Below are 21,924 nucleotides of genomic sequence, written 5' to 3' on the forward strand. Positions count from 1 at the left end.
CCAGCCGGCGTTCCCGTAGCCGCACGTCAGACCGAAGAGCAGCTGTGACGAGCTCCTCAAATGTCTCTGCTTCGGGCTGTGAACATAAGTGGTCCATGATATCTTCATTTAGAGACTGATAGAATACCCCCTTAAGAGCGACGTCTGGCCAGCCGGATTCCACGGATGCGGAAGTCAATTAGATGATCACTGACAGCCCGTCCGCGTTGTCTCAGTCCCAGCAGGCGGCGGGTGGCTTCCTCAGACTTGCGGGGTTGATCGAAGACCAAACAAAACTCCCCGATAAAACGTTCAAATGACACTTGGGAAACAGGGTTAGAGGATAAATAAGCTTGAGCCCATTGAAGGGCTTTACCTCGGAGGGAGTTAACAACGAGGGAAATCTTGCAGTGGTCAGCGTGGTAGTACCGCGGGGCCTGCTGATAGATCAATTGACATTGTAAAAGAAAACCTCTGCAGGATTCAATGTCACCCAAGAATGGTTCGGGCTGCAGCCGGAAGTTCTCCTGAGCCCTGGTGTCGGCGTAATGACCAGAACCCCCAGCAGAGGGAGGCATGGGGCAGGACGTAATCGGAGCCGATTGCTGTCCAGTCAGGTCCAACAAAGCCTGTGAAATGCCGTCCAAACGGCGGAATAAATCCTGCTGGACCGAAGCCAGCTGATTGAGGGATTCAGCCTGCCGTCCGAGCGCTAGTCCCTGCTGCGTGACGGCGAGGCGAAGTCCTTCTGGGTCAGCTGGGTCTGGGTTCTGGCCAGTTTGTTCTGTCAGGGATGTCGTAGACATGGCAGACCCAGATGCTGGAACCCAGAAATAACTTCAGACTCCGGATAGTTAGTAACAGAGTTTATTGCTCCAAGGGAAAAAGAGTTTCTAGGAGCGTTGTGGCACCAGGCTCCGGAGGTGCATGACGTGGGAGCCGAGGACGGCCGGGCCTCCTTGCGGTGGAGCGCAACCTCGGGGACCGTGAAGCAAGGCAAGGTGAGGCGAGGCGTGGACACCGAGGACGGCGGGACCACCTAGGAGAGAGGCGTGACGCCGAGGACAGCGTGACCAGCTTGAGGTGAGGAATGGAGAATAGCTCTGGACGAGGAACCAGCGTGACCAATGGATGAGGAACCTGGAGATGAACAGAGAACGAGGTGAGCATGGAAACTTGACTTGGTTAGCATAAACTAAAAGGCCAGGCTTAAGCACCGGAGTGAATATAACAAACTGGCGCTGGATACTGGAGAGGAGAACCCTTATGAAGGCAGGCAGGAGATGAGGAGATGCAGGACAGCTGGTTCCAATCAACAGAGCAGGAGCAGGAGTGCTGGAAGGGGGAGGTGGCTGACACATGCACCGTGACACCATTGTTACTATTGTTACTATTCTGCCTCAAGATTGACCAAATGTTTATACACATAAACATTTTTTCTTGGCCCGATCTATATAGAACTGTTCAGACCCAAATTCAGTGGTCATAAATAAATTATGTACAGCTCGTAGAACCTTGTTTTGTGGCCCCCACATTGACATAAAAGTATAATATTATTGTGGCCCGCAAGGGGAGTGGGCCTCTAACATCAGTCACTGATGGTTTGGATTTAGATGAACCCCCAATTTACACCAAAGCAGCAGTTTTGTGTCATTCAAGTGCAAAAATTATGTTTGTGTTAAGCCATGTAACAGTTCTCACTGCCGGCAAGCCCTGGCACAAAGGATCCCCATGAGGAAACCATGGAGCTAAAAATCACAATAAGAAAGTTAAAATGTAATACATAAAGTGACTTTAGTGTATAAAATATGTAGTAAATAAATAAATGATTGGATCAAATACATAAAAAAACAGTAACCAGGTAAGATCATCTAAAAACTGTGTTAAAAAAGATGGTTCTTGAGGCTCTTCCTTCAAACAAATCTTCACAGAGGCCCAAGGTTGTTTTACAGGCTGTTCTAGAGGGGAGGACCATAGTGGTGGAATCAAGCCTCACCACGTCAGGATGACCTTGACGGTGGATAGATCGCGCAAAGTCACAAAGGATTTTATAATGTAATGACAAAGGACCCCACTCCAGCTGGGGGAAAAAAACACGGTCAAGGACTTTATAAATAAGGACTGAAACTAAACTAAGACATTTAAACAGTGCTGAAAAAAATCTACTTAATGTGCAGCCAGCTGTGCGCACTGCACGGAGGACTATAGGTTAACGGATGGAGACTCTTCGGGTTGAGCCACAACCAACCTGCACAGAAATCAAAAGAGGGAGGAAAAAACAACAGATTGTATCACATTCACAGACATGTGGGTGTGGGTAGCATGGGTGTGTTGGTTTAGACTGTGATACAGAGCCAGGAGATAGAGAGGCAGCAGAGATGAAGATGTTGAGGTTCTCTTTGGGAGAGACCAGGCTGCATCAGGAATAAATCCATCAGAGGAACAGATCATAGTAAATGTTCTGGAGATCAATGCAGAGAAGGAGATGGAGATGTTTGGACACAATAAGAGGAGGAATACTGAAGATGTTGGTGAAAGGAAGCTGTGGTTGGACCTACCAGGAAATAGAGGAAGACCAAAGAAGAGGTTCATGGACGTAGAGGAGGAGGAGTCAAGAGGATGCAGCGCAGAGGGTTAGATGGATGCTGTTGATTCACTGTGGTGACTCCTAGAGCTGTGAAAAGACAAAGAGGAAGAAGTTCTTTGATGCTGTAATACAGTTTGCATGTGTGAATCTTGATCACTGCTCCAATAAAAAACATTCTTTTCCACACAGCAAATCATCCCTTCTGTCTCATCAACTAACAGCTTGTAGACAGATGTTTTTCGACTTCACCTCTCGCTGAAGGCAGTAACATCCCTGAATAAAACCTGCAACTACGTTCCCTTTGTAGTTTTTGTTTAGAATTTTATGTCTCTTTGTTGTGTACCTCATAATTATTTTCCAGCTCTTTTCTGTCTTCTGTTGCTCAGTTTGGCCAGTTTATGTGGTGTGGATGTCATTAACGTGTTTGATTTTTTAGTGGTGTTCCGTATGAAAGTTTGATGACCGATGTTGTTGAGAACCTGCAAAGCAAATCTATGCTTTTAACTTTCCATAACTGGAAGATTGTTAACGTGTCAGAAATAAGTGCAACATAATCTGAAAACAATGTAAACGAGGGTCCTGGAAACACTGTAGTTGCGGAAGTAGGTCCACAGGTTTCCCTTGTTTTTCACAGGAGTTACGTCTAAAAATAACTTGCAATAGATTCAAATTTGCTGTAATAGGTACACATTTCTGTAAAACCCCTCACTACGCACTATAAACTCTTTTCTCAGTCAGAATTAACATTTACACAATTTTCTCTTTCTTAAACTTTAAAGTTCAAAAATAAGTGGGATATTGTAGAATGAATACAAAGATTTGCTTGCGAGTTTAGGGAAACAGACAAGATTTGATCCTGTTCAAAGATTTTTGTAGAATTGGAAAACTGAACGCTTTTTGTACAGGACATACCGCACAGAGGAGATCATTTGACAGGTCAACAGCCAATCAGGATACAGAACACATTAAGCTGTAAAAAAAAAAAAAACATGCAAAAAATCTGTGAAACAACAGGACCGTGGTAGGTGAAGCGCTATAGCAGGGTAAGACTGTATTGGAATTGGAAAAAACAGAGGAAGCTGTTGTTTTTTCAATGCCAGTAAAGAATGTTAATTTTGTATGTTAGTTTTGTGTTTTGGTCTTTCAACTTCTTTGAATTTTATCCCACCGTGAAGTAAAATAAAAACAGCATTGAGTTTGAGTGTAGGGACTTGAAATAAAAAAACTGGTTCCAATGACCAAGTTGTTTGTTAACTGTATTAAACAAAAGTGAGCGTAGATTTTCAGTCGAAATGACCCATCCGATTTTAGTCGTTTTTCGTGATGAAAATCCATGGCCTCTTTCAAGACCTGCTCCAAACATATATAATGCATAGATGATACATATGGATTGACATAGCTCAAAAAAGAGTGGGAGAAAGAAAAATATATTATTATTCTTCCCCCACCCCTATTACCTTACTTAAATTGAATATTTATGGCTTAGAACATAAGAGTCCAACGTTGTTATTATTAATCATACAATTCCATACAAATGCATAATAAGATGATCTCATAATCAGTTCAAATTGCTTATATATAATTACACATTACCTGAATATCAAAATTATTCCTTTACTTGTTTCATGGTCTCTTTCCTTATATCTCATGTGTTGACAGTAACTTTTTCTTTTAAAATGTATAAATGTCTCGGCATTACTTTACATTCATCTCAAGGTTGTTCCACAATTTAACACCACATAGTATTTTTGAGTTGTTCTGATTGCTGGTTGTTTGAATAAAGCATATCCCCTGAAATAGTAATCACCCTTCCTTTGTGTCAATAGTTTTTGAATATTGATGATTCATGCTACTTGGAGCTCTCTCAGTGACAGACTGCTATGATGAAGGTTATTTACAGTGAGACCAAATCCCTTCTTTGATTGTTGTTTAATTAGTCTTTACAACGGGACTGCCAGGAAAATGGAGAGGAGGATTTGAGGTCATATTCCTGTCAGTGCTACTGAACCTGATTGGTGTTTTCTTCTTGATTTTAACTGCCTCTGCGTGCTTTGCAGGTCAGCTGTCACACCTCCTGGATGTTTCCTCCCTCCCCTACATGTGGCTGTGTGGAGGAGTTTGTAACCAAGGCTATTTGAATGGCAGTCTTTCAGTCCTCAGTGTTGGTGCATCTCTGTTAGTTCTGTAGCCTTTCATCCTCAGCTGACACTGACGTCTGCTTGACTTTTGGTTAGTTTTTGGACTTTGCTTTGCCTTTGTTAGTCTTTTTGTCTCTGCAGTTTTTCCCTCTTGTGAGGTGTTTTTTTGATATTTCATAAATTACTACTTAGTGGATTCTTCAGTCTCACCTGGACCTGGGTTCTCATCAGTCCAGCCGTTACACCTGATAAGTAAGGTGAACATGCTAAATTCTGTTGTGCCACCCGGGTTTGAACATGATTCATCAGATCATTTGGCACCATTTGTGTGAGCAGGCTAACCAGGCTAACTTCAAAAGAATACAAAACTTAACTGAACTAACCAAGCTGCTTCTCAGCTGTATTGAATAAAAGTGAATATATGTGTTCAGTTGAAAAGAGCCATGTAAGACCCCTTAAGAAAACCGGATGCTAACATGTCAGGAACAAATTCAGGAGAACAAGTATGATTGTTGCAACTTTCTGATGTTCGGAAATGAAAAACATCTCCTTCATCAGTAAGAACATAAAACTACTAGAATGAGTAGAGATGACCCAACTCTATGTTTCATGAATATAACTAGAAAATCCAATCTGCATGACGCCCTGTAAGACATTGCTGACCTTCCCAGGCTTTAGTCCGCCTTCGCCTGACAGTAGCTGGGATAGGCTCCAGCAACCCTGTGACACTGAAAAGTATCTAACATGTTTGTAAAATTGATGGATTTGCTGAGCAAGACACATGAGCAGTGGAATAGTAAAGTGTTTGCTTTAAAATGATAAATGGTGTATACTTATATGGTGCTTTACTACCTTCTTAGAACGCCCAAAGTGCTACAGTCCCCTTTACCCATACAGGTTTTTGGTTTCAAACGCAAACTTTGATTACTCCAGGAATTGAAGCTCAAAAACGTGTTTGTTTTATTGATTAAAAGTACTCAGTACTCTGCTTTTCTGCCGGGCCTCACTGCTGCTGCAGAGTTTCTCAAAGAAGATTAACTGTATAAGGGTACTGGACTCAGCGACCCCCCCCCCCCCCCCCCCCACACACACACACACACACACAACTACCACGGTCTTCTAAATAGGAATTATCCACGGGCTGTAACAATAAACAGCTGTTGCTGATGCATTTTTTAACATGTCCTTGATAATCCTGTTTTTTTTCCATGATAGTTTTTTCTTTATCACAAGCTATTAAGTTATTAACTGACCAATTAGAAGCCTCAGTAAAAGCATGTGGTTCCCACTAACCCCAGCATTGAACATTAAAAATGCTTGAGATTCCCCCACGTCCGCTTTCAATAGAAGGGGTGTGGACTTCCAACAAGCTCATTCCTGTTTAGTGACAGTAGTTGCCATACAGCTGTTGATTTGGACCGACTCGGACCAATCACTGCTGGCTAACTTTGTCTGGCTCCAAATGGTGGTGGAAAAATGGCAACTGAATTGGCTTCATTTGCTGGAGCCGGACGTCACACTCACTGTGTCTAGTTCTCTTATGCAATAAATGAATAGTTTATTATGAACTCAAGGTCCAAATGAGATGAACATTACAAAAATAAAGAACCAACAATAATAAAAAGTACAATAAAATCAATCGGATACAATCAATGTGAAAAACACAAAATCTCAAAATCTGAAGTCCACTACACAGCCTCATAGGTCTTAACCTTAAATAACCCAAAATTTTATTAAATTAGTTAAATTATATTTTTATTGAAAATATTATATACAACATTTATTTTAATCACTTAATAACTGTATAAAAGTAGAATGTTTAAGTCTCTACTAATAAAGCCAGAAAGATGTGAAGATGTTTGCAAACATTTATCCCACATTTTTCAAAAATGTTTATTTTTTTTAAAATATTTATATTTATTTAAATTTTTTTAACATATTTAGACTCTTCTTCACCAAGTAAGATACATAAAAAGAGCTTAAGCCTAATATACAGTTAAGCAACACAATATTGAAAGCAGAACTGGTCCGAGAGATTTCAAGGCACCAACCAACAATCTATAATGACAAATTGAGATTAACTGTATGGTTATGTTAGCCACGGGAATCTTCATTTCAGATCAAAATAGAAATAATGAAAATAAACTAAAAGAGACCTTAAAAGTTGCTGTGCCAATTTAAAATAAAAACATTCTACCTGTTTTACTTGAGTTTCAGTAAAAGTTTATAGAAAAAAAGAGAATTTCTCATGAACTATTGTACGAGTTGCTGTAGATAAAAGGATATCTTAAACATCAGCATGTAAAAATGAATCATTGAGAATTGGCTGGAACGATTACCCGATCTTGCTGGGGCTCTAACTTTAAATTCTCAGGTGGGTTTTTTGGAATGAACTTTGCATTCATTTAATGTTTTGAGGCAAAAGTTCATCCCTTTTTTCAGTGCATTTCATTTAAGGGTTGAATGGGTGGAAAATCGTTTGTTACAATGTGTTAAGATACCATGTTATCACATTCATTAAAACATCATGCAGGGGCATCTACACCTTTATACCTAAGGTTCTGGGTGGGGAACCCATGCAGAACCATCTCTGATGTGCTTTCCTCAGTCAGAACATCTTTTAGACATCTGTTGTAAAAACTGGACAAGAATCTTTGGGCCTGGTGCTGAAACCATAGCAACATTGTATCCTCCTGGATGAGGATCTGTGTATGTGTCAGTGCAAGTGTGTTTATGTATGTTTGTTCCCCTTTGCTGTGTTTTTTTGTTTTCATTTGTTTGTTTTTGGATTATTTGTATGTGTGTTTTTATTTGTCTTGTGTGTCTGTACGAGACTGTGTGTGTGTATTTGTGTGTGTGCTTGAATTTATGATTGTCTGTGTGACTGTTTGTAAGCATGAGTGTTTATGTTTGTTTATTTGTGTGTGTGTGTGCGTGTGTTTGTGTGTGTGTGAAGGAGCCCTGATAGCCAGGGGCCTTGTGGGTAAAATAAACGTGTTATTCCATTATGACCTGATCGACATGTCAAAAAATATTTTAGCCTTATCGTTAGCTAGAAGCCATTTTGGCTGTGCTCAAATGTTTTCTGCCAGCTAACAGAACGCCTGCCAGCTTCTACAGCAGTCTCAGCTTCATGTGATGGATGGCCCAGGGGTTCAGGCAACACAAAGCAGCTGGGATTTTTACAGCGACATAATGGAGGAGTAGGGCACCTGTGAACAGGAGATAGACACAAAGAACTTCAAGCTATGCCGTTAATATAACTGTGAGCGGAAACATTGTGGAGTTTCCTCCAATCAGCCAAAAGTGCATAAGTGTCCTCGGTGTCCAGATTAAAAAAAAAAAAACAATTGAACTTATACAGATTTATTTTCCCTTTGATGTAATAAAATTCTGAGACGGATCTAAACCCATCAAAGTTTCAATTAAAGGTCCACTGAGCATATTTGGAAATAGTTTCTGTTTCCAGATAACCTGGTTTTGTAGTTTAATGATTTCAAAGATACTTCATAAAGATCTAAATTAAAAGGATCAATAAAAAGAAAAGATGGTTTAGGATGTCAGGAGGAGGTCAGTTTCCTTGTGCTGAGAACAGCCCTTCTCCCACGCTCCCGCCCCATTGGCCTGTATTACCCACAATCCGTCTCTCACTACACTCCATGTACTAGCTCTGTTTAGAGTACCGTGGGCTTAAGTCAAGCTGTTTGTGGAGAAAATCGGAGTTTATGGAAGGAACTGTAATAGCATTTAGTTTGGAGGTAAAAAGGCATTGTTTCTCTAATAACCTGAGTGACAGCATGGTTGGTTGTCTTCATCTCTCTAAGATCAACTGTTGGGTCAGAGTGATGAGGGAACACTGATTGTGAATCCAAATAAAGGGCTCTGATGTGATTGTTTTTTTACTTTATGTGTGGCGCCTTTGATTGTGAATTAAAACTTTATAACATAACTGACCACAACTAAATTTAATTTGTTGCCATTTACAGAAATGCATTATTTTTATAATTATTTGCGTCATGCATTTGTTATACATAACATGACGCTGAGAATGAAGATTTTTGTTTGATTGATTTTTTTTTTGGTCTACAGAGAGACATGTTGGATGTGAGTCAGATCATGAAGGACCTCGCCAGCTTGGTGCATGAACAAGGAGCCTCAGTGGGTAAGAATGCACATATGTGTGTGTGTGTGTTTGTATATGTGTCTGCTTGTGCGGGTCCTTTGGTCCTGCTTTCCCCGATGCCACATTAACACACCATTTGCCAATCATCTAGCTGTTTAATTACCCTTATGACTGGACTGCATTCATTTTCTGTACTTTTGTGCCACATTTAGATTTTGTCTTTTAGGTGAAGTTTTAATACATTTCAGCCATTCATTTTGCAATCTGCTGCATATATTCGCTCGATAATCTTTTTTTTTTGTAGCACCTTCATGTAAGATTGCAGTAAAAAGTTGAAGCAAACGTGAATGGAATAGATTCATGCTGATTACCTTTATGGAATTTGAATAATAGTCATAGCGTCAGCTGTAGTTTGTAGGAACAGTAGAGTTCCCACACCTGTTTTCACTCATTATGTAGTAAAGGTGTTGTGTGTTCAGTTAATATTTCTGATTCGTTTTGCTCCAACAAAGAACCAGGATGCACAACTTGTGCTAATTGCTTCTTTTCTCTTACCTGCCGTCTTTTTGTCTCTTCCTTTCAATCAGGCTAATGCAGTTGCCCTTTAAATACCCTTTAGGGCTGCCTGCTGTAGTCAAGTCCTGCAGAAATGAAATACCCCTTTTATTTTCAAATATTTTTACCCTCAGATCTCTTTGTCCTAATTGGAATGGTTAACATTTAGAGAGGTGAAGGTTACAGCTACACTTGAAAATCTGCTCTTGTTCCTTTCAGTTTTTTGGCCAAAACACTTATTAAAGAATTCTATTCAAGCTGAATTACAAACTTTTATTTAAACCCAGAGATAATTTATGTTCTTGAAGCAATTAATAAACATCTTAAATTAGTATTGTAAAATTTTATAAAGTGCTCCCTGGTGAGCGGAGCACAACACGTCCTTGTAAACACATTCCAGACATCTTATGGCCTGCAACAAAATGCCTCACATTCCAGCATATTTGTTGCATAACTCATATTAGAGTACTCAGACATTTATAGTTGGTCTTCATTTACATGCACACATCTGTTGATATGATGTTTCTCAAAGTGAAGGCAGAGGAACGCAGTGTGCTTTCTGTCAAATAAGGTAGCAAAGACATAATAGAAGATCCAGAGCAGAGTTCATTATCCCATTGTAGATGTCTGATCTTATCATTACAGAGTCAGGTGGTAATGGACCTTTTCCTATAGGTGCCCCGAAATTGCTTATGGGCTTTTTTGAGCTAGTCCTTTTTGCATTGTGGTAGATTTGAATAATATTGCATTGTCTGTAAAAAAAAAGAAAAGAAAAAAAAAAGAAGCTAATTCATAGAAATAAATGGCAGTGCAAGGATGGATCTGTGCTTTTATGTCTAATTGACACTAGCACATTAATAAAAGCAGACTATATTAAACCAAGCAGTCGGAAGACACAGTCATGAAGATTGTTTTACCAGGGAGATGCATCCAGAAAGACATTTATAACACAATTCCAATCACAATGTGTTTACGTTCAAAGGGTTTCTTTGGACTCTGTTGAAGATGATCTACAGTAAACCTTGAGGTTTGACTTATGTTTTATCAGAAGTTACTGTTTACTGGCCTTTCATCACTCTTTTTGGCATCACAATTGGAGCTGGGCATAATGTTTTTTTTGCAGATCTTTTTCTTTGCCCGAGCTGGCTGCCTTCCCACAGTCATTTCTGCTGCCCGCCCAGTGTAGGGACCTGTTCGGGGTGTATCCCGCCTTCACCCAACAGTAGCACGGACAGTCTCCAGCAACCCTGCGGCCCCACCAGGTTAAGAAAATAGGGGGGAAGTTCAGGATGAGAACCCTTGCATCCATCAGCCATTTTGGATTTGTTTTCAACCCACTGATCATGACTCTGAAAACATTATGTGCCTAAAGCTGAGTCCCTGATTGATTGACGTGTTGCGTCAACCTCACCAGAGTTCAGATTTTTTATCTCTTGACGCGTCACATCTGACGCCCTTATCTCACTGCTGCTGGACTGCTGCAGGACCTCAGTTCACATCTGTACATCGTCTTAACATTAAAACTCGAGGCGTGTGACAACATTTCCCACCAGCTGTGTTGTCTTAATGTGCTGGGTTAAAAACAATAATAAAAAAACACACACACAAAAATTAAAAAGAAAATAATGGTCATTGAAAAACGTAACCATTTATTCCTACCTATTGGCTCGGAGCTTCACCGTGGTGTCAGCACCCTCTTCTCACGAGAAGTAGAGGTGTAACGATTATTAGATGAATTGATTTTTCCAACCAGATCGATCTGTCTGAAGCAAATGACATAACAGTCTGTAAACTTGGACTGGACTTACAACTTCAGTTTTTAGAGAAAACAGACTTCTGCTTCTGGCGTGGAGTGGTGCTCCATCTGCTATTTCTTTCTGCAGCTGGGTCCTCTTGCATTAACATGGTTTTTGGGGGCCTTCTTGGGGGTAGTGGTCGCAGGGGCCAGTCAGGTGCCCGCCTGTTGTATGTCAGCAGTGCGTGGGAGATGTGCTGAAAAAAACAAAACAGAAACAAAAGCTGGTTTTTGGGGGCACAACAAGAATACATGTCTGCCATTAAGGGTTTCTCCTGGCTGCCTTCAACGGCCCACGATGTTCATTCAGAACAAGGGAAACAGAAAAAAGACATGTCTCAGAAAATGGAGGGACCGCTACTTTACCAACTCAGCTACATTGGATAAAGCCTCTCTTTTTGTTTACCTGCCGTGCCTTAACTGCCCTCTAACTTTTTACTTTACTGCATTTAAGTACCAAGAGCAAATGAGCAGGAAGAATATGGACCCACATTTTTGAAAAAGGGACTCTGTGTGTTTTTCTTCAGACAGTATTGAAGATTATATCCAGACGGCTTCATCCAATGTGGAACTGGCCAACCAGGAGCTTTCCAAGGCCAACCAGTATCAGGTAACCAGAGTCAACAGCTCCACAGTTTTCTACTCACTCTGCTTGTGCTGTTGGTTTAATCTCCCCCTTTTGAAATGAGCCTCCGTGTTGTAATAGACTGAGAGGAAGATTAGCTTGATCAGCCATGCAGGAACTTTCCTAACTATATTACGCAGTGAACACACACGCACGCACACGCACACACACACACACACACACACACACGCACATACCAACAGTAGAGATGATGTAATATCATGTCATAGTTTACCAGCCTTTGCCTTCAGTTAAATGAATTGCATTTAGAGAGAGTAAACATGAAATGCTTGCCGGGAGTCTTATAAAAACAGAAAACTATGTGTATGATTCATATTACATGAGTCTGTCTCTCCCACTGAGATAATAGTTATAAATTAGCAATTCCATTGGAGATGTGCATTGACTTAGAGTGTAAAATACATTATTGGACAGCAATTCTTGCCAGGAATCAAACGGAACGTTTTTTTTTCTTCTTCTTTTTTCTCTCTCTCTGGTGTTTCGGGTGGCTAAAATTTCCACTCCACAGCACATATTGGAGAGACATGTTATGAGGTGCCCAAGGGCCTGCTTTGGTTCTTCCTTCTCAAGAAAATATGTGCGTATTCTCCATTCTGTCATGGACTATCAGAGCTCCATGTGGCTTGGTGCTGTGGAGGCCCCCGGCTCTGCTAAATAATAAATTATCTCTAGTCTCTGTCTTCATCAAATATATACTTTTATTTTAAACATTGCTTCCATTTCTGTTCAGCTGTATTTTGCCTTTAAGTACATTTAGGAAAAGGATTTCTGTTTGATGTAAAAGTGATCCTTTAATGAAAAATACTATTCCTGCTCAATGTTTCTTTTTAAGGCAGACTTTGTTTCAAGGACTGTTTTTACATTTTAGCTTTATTTTCTATTTTTAAAAGCTTTTGAGTGTGCTTGTTGTTTGTGCCGGAGCTGGAGCGATGACTGCGGCAATGGTTAGGAACCACTAAATGTTAGCAGACCTCAGGGCCCTGGAATTAAAACAGAAACCATCAGAAAAAAATGATAAAAACTGAAGCAAAAATAAAATAAAATAAAAGTGAGTAAATAATGAGTGGGTAAATAAAAGTGATGACCTCTGGTCTGACTTGTCAGACACCTGTTCCAGGAAACACAATGGTCATTAACTGCCTCAGAAAGGCTGCACGGTGGTGTTGTGGCCAGTACTCTTGCCGCATGGCAAGAATCCCTGCTGGGTGCTAGGCTGGCTTCCACATTAAGAAAAACATGTGTAGTAGGTTAACTGTGGATTTTAAATCCTCCCTTGAGTGTGAATGCGGGCGTGTTGTTGTCTGTCTCTGGTCTCTGAGAAGCTGCACAATGGACTGGCAGACTGTCTAGGACAGCGTTCGGCAAACTATGCGGTCCGCTAAACTGTTTAATCTGGCCCCCTAACTGGAATAAATTATATTGATAAGCCTAACTGATGTTTTATTATCTCTGTAACTTTGGTGTCTCCCCATAGATGGTGCACTAAAAATAAATTAATTTTTCGTCACTAACCGAATTTAATTTTATGTTGTTTTAATTAAGAAAGAAATTAAATCAAATTGGTCTTTCAGAGTCTATGTCAGTGAGAAAGTTAGAATATATATATGAAAAAACACATGGATCAATATTTGTTAAAATTGTTGACAGTTTCCTCTATAGTGAAATCTTCTGCAGTTTGGGCTGTTTCTTGTCGAGTGGCCGTTATTAAAAGAAAAATACTGCTATTCTGACATTAGAAAGACTGGGATACAGTGTCCACAAAACGGATCAGTACTAGGTCCCTTCCTGTTATTACTAACACCTGGATTTAGGTCTAAACCGCTCTCATGCTAATCCATTTCTATGTTGATGATGCCGGTTAGTATCTGCCATGGACTAGTTTTAGTCAGTCTTTCTTTTATTTTTGTCTCTTTTTTTTGTTTTAGGCTTGAACTAAATGCAAGTAAGTAGGGGTTTGATAGCTTTTCTTTTGTAGTTTTAACTTGTATTTGTCTGCTGGATTACAGGTATCTTTGCACAAACACATTGCCATCTAATGCTTGACACTGTTTATTATGTATCTAAGTAAAGTGTTGACACACCACTGTATTATACTTCTGGTTGAAGTGGCCAGCTTGGGTCATCCAAAGCATTTTAGATATGAAGCAATATTCAGACTTCTATAACGTGAGGAACTCCATTATGTGCTTGGTTAACTAGAATGTTTGTTTTTCTTTGTTCCCTTTGTCCATTTTACACCCTATTCGTGAAATATGATACAAACACGCTGGCAACTGACTGAGTTTGCCACACTAGATGCTTTAAATCCCAATTGAGAAAAAATAAGGCCCATATCTTAAACTGCACTTCTATTTATTTGGCTACATATACTGTGGTGTAACTAGTTCTTATTGTTACAGAGATCTTACAGCAAAGTTTGTATAAAACTAATCTAGGCCAGGCTGCCGTTGAAAAGATGTTTTTAATTTCAGCTGTAATTTCCTCTTTAAAAAAAGGGGTAAAATACAAAAGTGAAATGCAACAAGTCATTTTCAGTAAAAAGCCATAAGTAGTATCAGATGAAAAACGTCTTCAGGCATTGCTGCTCCTGATCATCTCACTGATGACGCAGGACATGGGTTTACCTCCAGGGCAGCAGATGAGGCCCGCAGAGCAAAGAGTAAAAACATGCTGTGGAGATGATTGAAAAATACTCAATTTACCTGATTCAGAGAAGTTTGAAAGTTCTAAAGAAGCAATGTTTCATTATTACAGAGTTGGAAGCTTCAGAGTGAATGAAGTTAGTAGTTCAGCAGCTTTCCTTTGACTGCAATGTGAAAGATGGAAAGCTGCAGCTGCACAGCTGTGCTGTGGATGTACAGCATCCACGTCATGTTACGAGTTCTCTGATGAATCAAAGCCAATCCAGCTGTAGAGTTCTTCTTTTGAGCTCTCTTTCCATGGCATAAAAAAAACAACTAAAAAATTCCTGCATTAGAAGCTGGTAATGCTGTGTAACACAGTAGTACAAGTGAAGAAAGGGCCACTGAAGAACTGATGGTTCCTCAGGAGAACAGATGTCTACTCTACAATACTGCACTGAGGCCACAAAACGTCAGCAGTCTCAGGAGGAAGGAATTTCTTCTACACATCCTTAAAGCGACAGCAATACCATTTCATGTGTCTCTTCATGCATCAATGCAGTTGTTTTGGTTCATTTCTGTTGTTGTTTGATTATGCTGGAATCCTCTTGGTTGGCTTCCTGTTTCTCTCTTGAAACATAGAATAGTTGATGCATAAAGCCTGGACTCCTGCAGGAACTACTGGAGAAAACGATGCTGAGTTGCAAATGTCAGACTGGCTTTGTTGTTGTTGGCTTTAGCATTTTCAAAAAAATTGCATTGTTTTTGTTTTGGCTTTTTTTAGCGTCACACGAGCCAACCTGAATATTTTTAAGTGGGTTGGGGTTGATTTAAAAAAAAAAACATAGTGGCTAAGAACCCAATTCTTGCCGAATGAGCAGAACAAATCACAAAAAATTCCCAAAGAGCACTTAAACAAAAAATTAATAATACGGAAAATAAAATATTAAAAACGACATAAAAGTACCTAAAAAAGAGTGGATATTAGTTCAATAACTGAATCTGCAACAAAACCTTAAAAACTAAAGAAAAATGACAATTTAAGCTAAAACCAAGAAGAAAAAACGATCATCCCAAAACCACTGTCCCAAACCAGTACAGCAGCCACTGACACAACTGCAGGTCAGAATTTTTTTTTTTCGTGAGCTTTATCTTGAACAGCTGCAAAATGCTGAAAATGCTGCAAAATGCTGAAAATGCTTTTTCTGCTTGGCAAAATGTCCTGAATATTTTCTGTTATTACTGCATAAAATGTGCTTTTTCCATCAGACAGCCCTGTGGTATGACCAACATTGAAAAATGACGCACTAAAGTGCTCATGGCAGAGCTGAAGGACACAAATGTACTTTTGATTTGTCTCCAGCTTCTTTTTGGCTAAACCTGCAGGCCTGCTTATTATTTTGTTCTTTTCTACTGTAACAACAGAATAAACCTGAACTGGATTGAACTGGATTTTAGGTTTTGTATAGAAAAACGTATCATTTAATTATACAAAATAATATATTAGGAACTAGCACAGGTATCCGCTTGTTACTAACGCCTTTTTGAGTAAATGTTGGGCCTGATGACCCCCACACTTTGAACAGACTGCTGGACAGTTTTCCTTTTGTCCTGAATATTAGTTATCAGGGTCAGTTTAAGTAGAAGTTGGGTCGTGCAGTGATTTTTACATCCACACTGAGCTGCATCAGTGTTTGAATGTGTGTAGGTGTGTGTGTGCAAGGGTGAATGGGACTGTGAATGTAGAGCACTTGGGGCCCTTTTTAAGAAGGGGATATAAATATAACTGGATATACATTAAAAGGCAATGCGCTATAACAGATGGAACAATTCAAGAATCACATTGTTTTCAGATGAGGATTTTGTTTGTTCTCCTGTCTGTCTGTTTGTTGCGTTTGTCATTCGTTGATGTGCGCAAATGTCTGTCATGGGGTTTCGGCCAATGGATCTTTACGTGAATTTGGTTTTGAGCAGTTCAAAACTTTTCGTTCGGTTGAGAATTACACAGTTTATGTGTATTTCATGTAAACTATATGCAATTATTATTCAAGCCATTCACAATTGTGTATGATTGTTGCAAGATGCATAGGCAAATTTGTGGCTTTCTACGACTGTCTCATGTATGTCTAAAGGAATGTTCACGCAATTACTACCGATGTATAACTTTCATATCTCTTATATGGTGCACATCCATCTTCTTCCGCTAATCTGGGACCAGGTCACGGGGACAGCCGTCTAAGCAAAGATGAACAGACAGCACCCTAAAGAGGGTGTAGAGCTGGTCCACTGTTCCACGACCAGGGCTGAAACCGCACTGTTGTTCCTGGATCTGAGGTTTGACTCACCTCTCCAGTGCCCTGGCATAGACTTTTCCAGGGAGGCTGAGGTAGTTGGAAAACACCCTCCGGTCCCCCTTCTTGAAAAGGGGAACCACTACCCCTGTCTGCCAGTCCATTGGTCCCGCCTGCCATGTGATGCTAAAGAGACATGTCAGCCAAGACACTCCCACAGCATCCACAGACTTGAGGCACTCAGGGCGGACCTCATCCACTCCCAGAGCCTTGTCATCGAGTAGCTCATTGACTACCTCAATGACCGTGGCCCGGGGGATGGACAGCCTCACCTTAAAGTCCTCTTCCTCTGCTTCCTCAAAAGAAGGCATGTCAGTGGGATTGACGAGATCCTCGAAGTATTCTTTTCACCGCCCGACAATGTCCCCACTCAAAGTCAACAGCAAAGTCAACATGCACTGAAAACGGTGCCTGGAAAGAACTGAGGCGCCGAACGGTTTGCCAGAATCTCTTCGCAGCCAACCAATAGTCTTTTTCCATGGCCTCACCAAACTCCTCCCAGGACCGAGTTTTTACCAGCGCAAGAGTCCGGCTCGCTTAGAGTGCTGGTACCTGTCAGCTGCCTCTGGAGTTCCACAGCCAGGCTCGGTAGGACTCTTTCTTCAGTTTGATGGCATCCCCTACTAGCGGGGTCCACCACCGGATTCTCTTTACAACATTGTCCAAGGCACATGGTCGAAGGTCAACTGAAACAACTACAAAGTCAATCACTGACCTCCTGCTTAGGGTGTCCTGATGCCACGTGTATTGATGAGACCCCTGGACTCAAACATGGTGTTTGTTATGGACAAACTATGACGAGCACAGAAGTCCAACAACAAAACACAGTTCTGGTTTAGATCAGACAGACTTTTCCTACCAATCACGTCCCTCCAGGTGCTAATGTGATTGCACATGTGGGCATTGGAGTCTCCCAGGAGGACAATGGAGTCCTCCGTTTAAGCCTCCGAGGCACATGCCTTTGACTGCCACCCAAACCACATTGCACCGGCACCTTTTGAGGTCTCCTACAGGTGGTGGGCCCATGGGAGAGGCGCACAAATCATGTTCAAATTATGTAATTGATACAGTAATCACTAGTGAATTGCACATACACAGTGCGTTAATCACGCACTGTTCATGTTCTATATTGGTTTATGCGTTTTTTGCGTGGTTTATTTATTTCTTCCGTGGTTTTAATGTGGTTCATCTGAGACCACAACTTTAATTGCTTTTTCCACTTATATTTATATGACCAAGTTTCATCCGCGCAATATGGGAAAATTAAAGAGACCAGGTAAGGCTTCTCACAGCAGGGACAGGCTGATATATGCTCATAAACTTCTACATGTTCTTAATACTTTGTTTAGTGACGCAAGGGCCAAATGATATTTGAATTGATTCCTGTTATTGGGGTTATTGGTTTTATTAAAGTTTGCAGGCATTTACTCCATGGCTGTTGTTCCAAAATGTGTCTTAATTTCTTTATAAAAAGATGTTTAAAGAGAAAAAAATGCGGGTCTAGTTTTAATTCTCACTTATGGTCCATCACCACCCTTCATCCTAAACATGAATGGATCATTGAGGAAATTTCTGTAAAAATTTTCAGTGAAGACTTTAAAATGTAAAGAACAAACAATGGAATCTTATGTGGAATGGCAAAGTCTCCTGTTCAACATTTTTCCCCTAAAAGTGACAAAACATTGCAGGTTGGATGGATCTTTTTCACTGTAATTATTTGGTGTGTTTCTGTCATAAACACAGCTGGAGTGTTTTCAGTTCCTGTGACTTTGCACAGGCCAGCAGCGTCTTGAGCGTGCATTTTAAACTATAATGAAAAGAATAAACTAGAAAACATAAGTGATATGGAGATCCTGACCTTTGCTGCACTGCAGAAGCAGCAGGAGCTTCACACATGGGAACCAGATGTCCCCTCCTCACCAGCCCTAAGAGCACTGATCAGCTTAAGGACTACATCAGCACTTCTTCAGACAGGTATTATTTTACATGCATTTGCAACATCCCGCTCCACGGTTCTATGTGATGTTATGACTGTTGGGCTCCCTCCAGAATCTGGCCTGCCTGCAGCCCCCACCCCCTTCCAGCACTGCTGCTCCACTTGCAAGTGAACAAATGAGCGACTGGGAGCAGCTTTCCTGTTAATTGTCATTTCATTATCTGAGAAAGAGCTGAGCCATGACGGAGCCCGCATGAAGCAATTTAGCTCTCCACCAATCCAGACAGCCGCTGTCTTTGCAGAGGCAGAACATCTGAACAGAGGAAAGCAAAGAAAAAAGAAGAGGCATCAGAGAGGAATTCTGAAGCTCTGAAACATTTTAACTTGAAAAAAACGGCAACAGCGGAAGTCTTTTATTCTACTCAATCTCCATCTCAGTTTTTACTTTATCGAGTTTCTTTCAGACAATTTAGTGTCAAATTTTAGAGTTCAGAGGCTTTGCCCCCCCATACCATCATACTTCTCAAATTCTCACAGCGGTTTTCACTTAAGCTCCTCTGAAAAACTAAACAACTGGGTTCAGATCGACTTCCGTTATGCCTTAAATTCAAACCACAAATTCCTATGTATGCTTTGATAAGACAAACCCTGACAATCTCCAGACTGTGCTGACTGCTGAGGAGGTGATTTGGATAAAACACCATTTTTCTGGAGCACCAGCTGGCAGGGTCATATGAAGGTCAGGGGCTGTCAGACATACAGAGGGTCTGAGAACGCATCCAAAGGAAGTTTCTGAAGAGTGGTTAGTGCTGAGCCATCACCTGAATGCCTTTGAACCTAACTTAATCTGACCAGACTTATTCTATTTATATTTTTTTCATTTATAGCACTCCTTGTACAAGCACTTTTTTATCACAGCATTTTGAAAAAACATACCGGATAGAACCAGGATGGTTAGACTGGATAGTAGTTTAAAATAATGCAAATTATATTTGCAAAGAAGTGAAAAGCATTGGATCTGCACTGCATCGACGGGACAACAGGTTGCATCAGAACTGGCACAAGTGATCTTGCAGTTATTAAAGCAGCAAACGAGGGAGTCTGCTGGCGGAATGGAAATTGTACTTCATGCTGTTTAATGCATTTTGAAGATCTGGGAGCAAAACATTGAACCATTGTCTTCTAGAAAAACTATCGACAAAGAAAAAACCTTTGACTTTTATTCCTGGTGACCGCAAAGTGGACAGGAAAGCTGCCGATCATTGCCTGTGGGAGAAGGAGAGCTTGAAGATTCACCAACGTGTCTGTGTTGTTTGTCTGAAACTTTATTTTTAACCTCTAACAAGATCAAGAACAGAAAACCTGCTGGCAGAAAGCTCCACTTGTGCAGTCCAAACAAAATGCGTGTTATAGCACAACTTCTTTTTTATTAACGTTATTTCTTCAACATCTTTTCATACTCAGATCCTTTCCTGCAGGATTACTGAGAGACATTTTCACCACACACTCCAGAGTCTTTTAATCAGCGCTTTAAAAAAAATAAAGAAGCTCCTTTATGGCTGGTGCTCGATACAGCACTGCATTGAGTGGTTCAAGTCTTAATGACAACAACTTTAATAAAAACGCTAAATAATCTAAGCTTAAGCCTCAGTCACATGCACCCATACAGGGGTTCAGCAGTACAGGTGTGTGGAAAGTGTATTGTGAAGTATTCTTGAGGATTCTGTAATCACATAAGGGTGCTGCGGTCGTACGGTGTCCTTATGCCACACTGTAGTTAATAATGAGATGTAAGTACTGGCCCCTTACTGTAAATGCTGGATTCATGGGTCGTGCACATGAAACGTAAGGGTCCATATGTCCACACATCTACACTATAGTTGTCAATCTATCCATCCATCCATTTTCTTAACCCGGTTTTCAAGTCCTTGTATAAACTAGTTTTTGCAATATTCTTTTCTTTTCTTTCCAACAGTCATGAATTGGAACATATTTATTAGGGAGTTTTTGACCACAAATCCCTCTACATTTGCACCCTTTTCCAGGCCATCCCCAAATGCTGCATGCAACTGCCTGCACACTTCATCAAGTGCTTTTAATCAGCAAGACTCAGCTGCTGTACAGCGGATCTTCTGTTCACTCACTGTTCTAAGCAGAACCAGGGCAGCTTTTTAAAAACTGCATGGACATTTTCTGGTTAGCTTTTGCTAAAAATATCCCTTGTATGTTCTGACAGAAAGAAGGCCTAGAATCAGACCAGAGGAGGTCTGTGGATGCAGAAAAGGAGTGAGCAGGATGCAGAGGAGGAAGGGATGGATGAGTCGCTGTGGTGACCCTTAAAGGGGGGCAGCCAAAGACTTCTATGTTCAGATAAAACCTCAGCATTTATACATTCACCAAAGACAAGTGAATAAAAATAGGATGCATTTTTCAAAACTGAAAGGTTCCCATAAAGTTATTTCCTTGTGGCCGTGTCATTCAGCCAGTATATACTTTTTCTACGAATGTAATGTCGGTCTTTCGTGATCCTTGTGTGATATTCATAATTCATAAGTGTTTCTTGCGTTCGTCGATGTCCGTCTTTACGTGAATTTGATTTTGAGCTGTTCAAAATGTTTGGTCGCTTGAGAATTAAGCAGTTTACGTATTTTACACAGTGTATATGCAAATATTATGTCGATCTTGAGCAATTATGCGTGATTTTTGCAAGATGCATACGCAAATGGACACAAATGCAGCACACATATCATGTTCAAATTACATAACTCACTCATGAATCACTAATGAACTGCATTTAAACGACGCAATAATCACGTGCAGTTCACGTTCTATGATGACTTACGTGTTCTATGCGTGGTTTATTCGTACTTCTTCTGTGGTGTTAACGTGGTTCATTTGTGATACATTTGTGGAAACTTCACATAAACTTTCCTCACTTTTTCCACGAATATTCATGTATGACCAATTTTTATCTGTGCAATACGCACAAAATCTACGTAGTGGCTGTTTGACACGGCCTTAAAGCCTCAATGAAGCTGGACATTTGCAATTGAGTTGATCAACCCAGGAAAAGTGTTTTTTTTCTGTCTGCCTGATACGGTTTAACAGGAACTAAGACACACCGCACCTGTGTGACAGGCTTTCTTCTTTCTTACATTGATTTTAAAAAAAATCCAGTCAATGCACTGCCAAA

At 40.5% G+C, this 21,924-nt stretch overlaps 1 protein-coding gene across 3 annotated transcripts in view; it reads left to right on the forward strand.

Moving 5' to 3' along the window:
• The window catches only part of tsnare1 (t-SNARE domain containing 1), a 182,395-nt gene that overhangs the window by 134,071 nt on the left and 26,400 nt on the right, over positions 1 to 21,924 (forward strand). For 2 of the 3 annotated variants that reach the window (XM_011484938.2, XM_020709969.2), the window contains 2 exons: positions 8,794 to 8,866; positions 11,705 to 11,787. In XM_011484938.2, the coding sequence (XP_011483240.1) occupies positions 8,794 to 8,866; positions 11,705 to 11,787 (156 nt within the window). The remainder of the gene's footprint in view (positions 1 to 8,793; positions 8,867 to 11,704; positions 11,788 to 21,924) is intronic. The other variant, XR_002291925.1, reaches the window with a different exon arrangement.

The sequence above is a fragment of the Oryzias latipes genome, chromosome 16 (assembly GCF_002234675.1).
Source record: "Oryzias latipes chromosome 16, ASM223467v1".
Classification (NCBI taxonomy): Eukaryota; Metazoa; Chordata; class Actinopteri; order Beloniformes; family Adrianichthyidae; genus Oryzias; species Oryzias latipes.